Consider the following 6,887-nt stretch of genomic DNA (forward strand, 5'->3'; position numbering starts at 1 on the left):
ATTATCATATTATTTTTCAAGTCATTTGTTTGATGTTACAACAAAATTGTAAATATAATGATATAAACGAAAAAAAATAATTTCAAAATCGTAATTTCTATAAATATAATGATTTTGTTGTAATTTGAAAAAAATTATTACTGGAAAACCAACCAGTCATTTTGTTATATTGCAATAAAATTATAAATATAATAATATAATTAAAAAAAAAAAAAACTCGACCAAAATCAAAATTTTATAGTAATATATGGATTTCTTTTATCTGATTAATAAACCCCTAGATGTCCACCTGTTAGCAGTTAGCACAATTTAGGTGGCTAAATTTGAAGAAAAAAAAAGATTAATTTTTGCCTTTTTTTTTTTTTTTTTTTTTCCGAGTCATCCCACTTGAGGTCTTGCTTCCTCCACGTGTTTGGTGGATAAAGTAACTATATATTCGTTGTGTTTCTTCAACAAATTTACATAATTCTGGATAACAGAGAAGAAGATAACTCTAACTACAACAATGGAGGTATGTATGTCTCTGAAAGCACACGCACTGGTTCCAAAAACCTCCATCAACTCCAAGAATCTAAGAACAATCGATGATTCCAACTTAATCAGACACTCGTTTTGTTCATCGCAAATTCAAAGGAAGCAGCAGCAGAATCAAGGAAAGAGATTAATGGTGGTTGAAGCAAAAGGGAAAAAAGGAATGCAAGCTCGTCAGTTCCAACGCCCAATGCCTGCTATGCCCAAAATCGAAGACGATGGCAACCCTAGATTCGTCATATTCATCCGTATGGCCAATGTTAGTATTATCGTCCCTTACTTGCTATCCCTATGTATCAAAATCCATCATCGAATTTGTTGTAGCTAAAATCACAACTAAAAGAGGAGCTACACTTTTGATTTTGACATTAATCATAACAGTACTTTTCATATCCAAAATTGCTATGAGTAATTATGAGTGATTTCTACTATTTTTTGGTCAACTCCAAGTGTTTATTTTAGGAAAAATTGCAATAAACAACAAGATGCTTTCACTTCAAACCATTATCGAAACGATTCAGCTAGAATATCAAATTTCATATGCTCCACATAAAAAAAAGCTGTTAAAGGCGATATTTTGTTGTATTTTTTCGTTCTTCTTTTTGTATTTTGATTTGATTTTATTTTTGTTCTTTTTGTATTTTATTGTATTGTTTTAGGAATGTTTCCAAGAGGGTCTGAGAAGGTAGATCAGCATAAGCAACATGTTCTTCATTTTTTCAAGTTCTTGTTCATAGTTTTCCACCTAAATCAACATTTTAAGTGTTAGGTGGTGTTTTAATAGCATTATATAACCCATTATAGCAGTAAAATTTGAAAAATCTAACCCAATTATAGCAGTAAAATTTAATTTGTATTTTTTGGTAGATTTTTCAAAATGTCATGTGCTATTTGTTGCTTTTAACTCGCTCGAAAAAATGAAAGTATAAATAGCTATGTACTTTTATTAATTTGTTTATTACAACATTCTACTTCCATTTCTTTCTACCATAGCCTTATACTTTGAAATACAAATTATATTTTGTTTCAAATACCGAATATATTTTTCACAGAATAATGTCCTAATAAGAATATATATATATATATATATATATATATATATATATATATATATATATATATATATATATATATATATATATCTTCACAGGTTTATTTGTGGTACCCCGTGAGTATTGTAGCGGGTGGGACAACCGCAAAGATCCTGATTGCTGGTAAAGATAATTTTGTTGGGAAGTACATATACAAAGACACACTATCAAAAAATCTTGCAGGAGTTATTTACAAAGTAAGTTCTACATAACCAACATTTTATTACAACCATTAATACTTCCTAAAATTGGAATCTCCGGAAAAGTCCTAATATTTCACCTTAATTTACAAAAAAGTCTCGAACTAAAATTTGTTTTTGAAAAAGTCCCAATTACCGGTAAAAACAACCATTTGACACTTTTTTCTCGGTTTACCAGTTTCATTACTTACCCGGTTCCATTAAAGTCTCATTATTTTACCATAATTTACGAATAAGTCCCAAACTAAAATTAAGTGATGATTTAACCTTTTTCTCCCTATAACAGTGTCATTACTGACGTGGACGCATAGTCATTAAATAAGCTGATGATATGGATATGTTGGGTTATATAATGTTATGTTTACTATAAAAAAATGATATCATGATCTATTATTTATTTTTTGAAATATAAAATGCATCCAACGAAAATTGCAATAATTACATAAACTAGCAGCAAATTCATCATTTTTCAGTTTATAAGAAATTTCAGATTGTCTATCTAATCTTATGTAGCCTGGTATATCTATCTCATCAGCTTATTTCCCTCCCTTTTTCACAAAAACGCACATTTAACGGTTTCATTGCTGACGTCTGGATACACAATCATAAATGAGCCGTTGATATGGATATCAAATTTTATGGTAAACGGAGCATTATATAACACATTATATCCATCTTTTCAGCTAATTTAATGACTAGACGTCCAGATCAGCAATTAACCTAGTAAAATGTATGTTAAATGGAGAAAATGGTTAAATCATTACTTAATTTTATTTTGGGAATTTTTCGTAAATTATGGTAAAATAATGGGACTCTAATCAAACAAGTAAACCGGGAAGAATGGGTCAAATCGTCATTTTTACCGATAATTTGGACTTTTTCGTAAACATATTTTAGTTTGGGACTTTTTCATAAATTATGGTAAAATATTAGGACTTTTCTGGAGATTTCCATTTATTAAAACAACTGCATTGCATTGTTGCTTTAGTGGTATACTTTTTGTAATCATATTTAATATATTGGTTATTAAAAAAAAGGCAAATTTCTACTTGTTTTTTGTAACTGCAAAAGGATGAGAAGGAAGTTCAAAAGACAGCAATTCGACAGCATCGTGTGTTACGCGCAGCTACCGAATTTCGATATGGATACAAACTTGTGGTATGTTTTTCTTTACATAAATATTTTAAAAAAATTTTAAATTATCATTGTCAAATTGTACTCTTAATAATTGTATGATTATGCAGGAAGGTACCAACATAAGAGCAGCACTTGCAAGCAATGATGTTATTGAGGTATTTATGCATAAAATAATACAAAAGTTTTCTAAAAACGAAAGGGTGTTGCTATTAAGACACCATATTAAAGTCAATCTATAATAAACTGTTTATAATTTATTTTTCCGAAAAACAATGCAAATTCAACCAATAAAACAATTTTAAAAATCATATAGGGTGTCTATATGAAAAAAATGAAGTGTCTTTTTAACTTGATGAACTTAATAGGGACATGACTAGGGCTTGTTTCTTTTAATCCCATTAAGTTCTGTATGGGTAAAATCTTGAATGAATAAATGATGTTACCCTTTTCTCTAGAAATGATTATTTATATGTTATAAACTGAAGTTAAAAACATAAAAATTAAAAAGAAAAGCTCAAATACTGAAAATATATATATATTTTTTATAAATAATGATACTTAACGAAGAAAGATCTATTTATAAGGAAAGTCTTGAATCATAACTTTCTAACAGTTGAAATCTAATCATTTTCAGCTCCCAACAAAAGCCGAATTGAAAACCGTGTTGGATAAAGTTATAGATTTCTTTGGGGATGCCAAAGAGTCGTTTGGGAAATTGACTGAACTAAACTCGACATCTGACACAGAGTCCGAGGAAAAGGCCACTGATAAACCCAAGTGAGTCTTATAATTAGTTAGTCTTATTTGGATAAATGATGTTTAAAAATGAAAGGACACTTAAGGAAGCGAGATAGAAAAAATAAATAGGTGCAAATTTGTAGAAAGCTTTGGAACTTGTCTCTATTAAGTTTCTTAAGTAAAACAAAACCACCAAAGTTTAATTATAACAAAAAAATATTTTTACCACCGATGGTCAACAGGGTCAAAACCTGAACGTGAAGGAAGAAGAAGAGGGAAATGTGGACTCACCATACCAGCTTTACAAGCAAAGCACACGCTTATGAGGTTTTGTATACGAAAATATGTCGCATTTTTTTTGTTTTCAAATCTGTGCTCGATAGATTGATGCTTGAAATTTATTTGTCAATAGTACATAATCTTTGTTCCGTTGGAATGCTTAAGCGGCTGGTTGATAACCTCTTAATGGTTTTATTCAGTGGTACGTACTACTGAATCAATCAATACTCAACATGTTTGATACAACCTATTCTTTAACCATTAAGAAGTTGGAATCATTCGACACTAAATGGATTGATTTTATTAGACAATCTTGTTTATTCTAATCAATCCGAATCAATCAATACTCAACATGTTTGATACAACCTATTCTTTAACCATTAAGAAGTTGGAATTATTCGACACTAAATGGATTGATTTTATTAGACAATCTTGTTTATTCTAATCAATCTGAATCAATCAATACTCAACATGTTTGATACAACCTATTCTTTAACCATTAAGAAGTTGGAATCATTCGACACTAAATGGATTGATTTTATTAGACAATCTTGTTTATTCTAATCAATCTGAATCAATCAATACTCAACATGTTTGATACAACCTATTCTTTAACCATTAAGAAGTTGGAATCATTCGACACTAAATGGATTGATTTTATTAGACAATCTTGTTTATTCTAATCAATCTGAATCAATCAATACTCAACATGTTTGATACAACCTATTCTTTAACCATTAAGAAGTTGGAATCATTCGACACTAAATGGATTGATTTTATTAGACAATCTTGTTTATTCTAACCGGGTTTTGATGATGAGGGTATTTATGCAGGCTGGTCCAAATAGATTTGAGCCTAGACAAAATAAAAAATGAAGCCGTTGACACTAAAAATTTATTTTAGTAAAGTAGGGCCGCACATCCGGTAAATTTTATTACTTAAAAAAAAATATTACAATGGCAGATTGAGGACTCCCCACTAGGGATGCAAACAAGCTTAGTTGATCCCAAGTCTAGCAATGCTTGATCTCAGCTTTTTTAAAATTATAAAACTTTGAGCTCGAGTTCAGCTTGATTCGAGCCTTATAAAAAAGGACTTGAGTTCGGCTTGTGAATATTATCAAAGCTCGGCTCAGGAGGCGAACTCGATTATGTTGGACTCGTTTTACAAAACAAGCATAAACATAGCAAAGCTCGGATCAGGAGTCCGAACTCGGACTTTTTGAAGCAAACCTACAAAAGATGAGACTTGGCTCCCTAATTATACATTTTGAACTAATTTTTCTATTTTCCAGTTACAACTCGATTTTTATTTGAAACGAGAAAACAAAGAAAAAAGAATTTAATTTAAAATCATATCAATTAAATTGATTAACTAGCTTTATTCAAATAGATTGTATTCAACTCCCACTATCTATTTGTATAAACTTCCCCTTTCGCAACGATGTGGGACGTTTTTCATGTCAAACATATGTTTTTCCAAACACCAAAATGTTTACATTTTTTTTATCCATTCACAACATTTTTTTAATTCCAGGTTTTGTAAGTAAAATATAGTAGTCCAAAGTTAATTAAAATAAAAGTATATATATATATATATATATATATATATATATATATATATATATATATATACTCTCTCTGTCTCAAAATTATTGTCCACGTTTGACTTTTTAAGTCTCTTTTGTTCAACTTTGACCTTAAATAATTACTTTTTGTTATATAGTTTTTTATGCAAGATATATGAATAGATTTTTTTAAATGTATTTTCATTGTCATAAGTTTCATCAAAAGTTATATAATACAAATAAAATTATTTATGGTCAAAGTTGACATGAAAAGACTTCAAAAGTCAAATGTAGACAATAATTTTGGAACGAAGGGAGTATTATGTTATTGTGTTTTTGATAAGTATTGTGTGTATATATAGTTGATTGTTGACCAATCATTTTAGTTATTTTAAGTAACTAATTAATAAATATTATTAAATTAAAGATAACATAAAAATACCATCTAAATTCATTATAAGGGTATTTTAGTTAATTAAAACAAATTTGAAAAAGGAAACTTCGAGATTTAAGGGATAACTAATGCCCTTGATTTAAAAAATCTGATTTTTTTTAACTATATCAATTTCAAAAGTAATTTGTAAGCATAAACTGGTTTTATTCTATCAGAATGTTTTTTTGTCAAATGATGTTTTGTGATTCTGTCAGAATGGTATTCTATTAAAATATTATTAAAAAATCATTTTCTTTGAACCCCAGTTGAACAATAACAACATTCTTATATTTATTCATAGACAGCCGAACTTAAATATAAATTAATACATATTCTTACAGAATAACATCCTTATATATTTTAATATAATTACACATATTCTAACAGAATGTCATAAAAAATTAATAAAATTCTTACAAAATTACATTCTTAAATTAATAATTATTGAACAAATGCACTTGATCTTCTTCAATGGTCCAAATGATCGACTTGATTCCAACTATTCTTACGAAATGTGATGTATTATCGTAAGAATGTAATTCTTCAACCCCTTCTAGCTATTCATATTACAAATAAAACAAAAACTAAGAATGGTTAAAAACATGTTACTTGCAATTCCTATCATATTATATATTCTGGAAAAATACATAGAATATGATAGAATACATACAATACATGCTGGCAGAATACATAGAATACATTCTGACAAAATACATAGAATACATACCACTATTTTCTTATTCCAGTAAAATAGTAAACATGATACATAAGCAAAATCCATTGCAATTTGCAAGCAAAATCCACTTTGTCAAAACTCAATCAAACAATATTGAATCATGTAGGAACACGAAATTCAAAATCTATCTAATCTAATTTAATACCAACAATAAAAGAGCGTGAAATGGGATTGA

The 6,887-nt window shown here is 28.6% G+C and overlaps 1 protein-coding gene across 2 annotated transcripts; it reads left to right on the plus strand.

Annotated features, from left to right (window-relative positions):
• Positions 1–454: 454 nt before the first annotated feature.
• On the plus strand, positions 455–4,125 carry LOC111887616 (protein HHL1, chloroplastic). 2 transcript variants are annotated; one of them, XM_052766050.1, is made up of 6 exons: positions 457–790; positions 1,682–1,819; positions 2,894–2,980; positions 3,067–3,114; positions 3,594–3,736; positions 3,940–4,125. In XM_052766050.1, the coding sequence occupies exons 1-6, from the start codon at positions 506–508 to the stop codon at positions 3,950–3,952; spliced, it is 714 nt and encodes a 237-aa protein (XP_052622010.1). In that variant the 5' UTR covers positions 457–505; the 3' UTR covers positions 3,953–4,125. The 2 variants fall into 2 exon arrangements, with proteins under 2 accessions (XP_042752954.1, XP_052622010.1); XM_042897020.2 differs by lacking the exon at positions 1,682–1,819 and having other exon boundaries at positions 455–790.
• The last annotated feature ends 2,762 nt before the right edge of the window (positions 4,126–6,887 follow it).

This window comes from Lactuca sativa, chromosome 8 (genome assembly GCF_002870075.4).
Source record: "Lactuca sativa cultivar Salinas chromosome 8, Lsat_Salinas_v11, whole genome shotgun sequence".
In the NCBI taxonomy this organism is placed as follows: domain Eukaryota; kingdom Viridiplantae; phylum Streptophyta; class Magnoliopsida; order Asterales; family Asteraceae; genus Lactuca; species Lactuca sativa.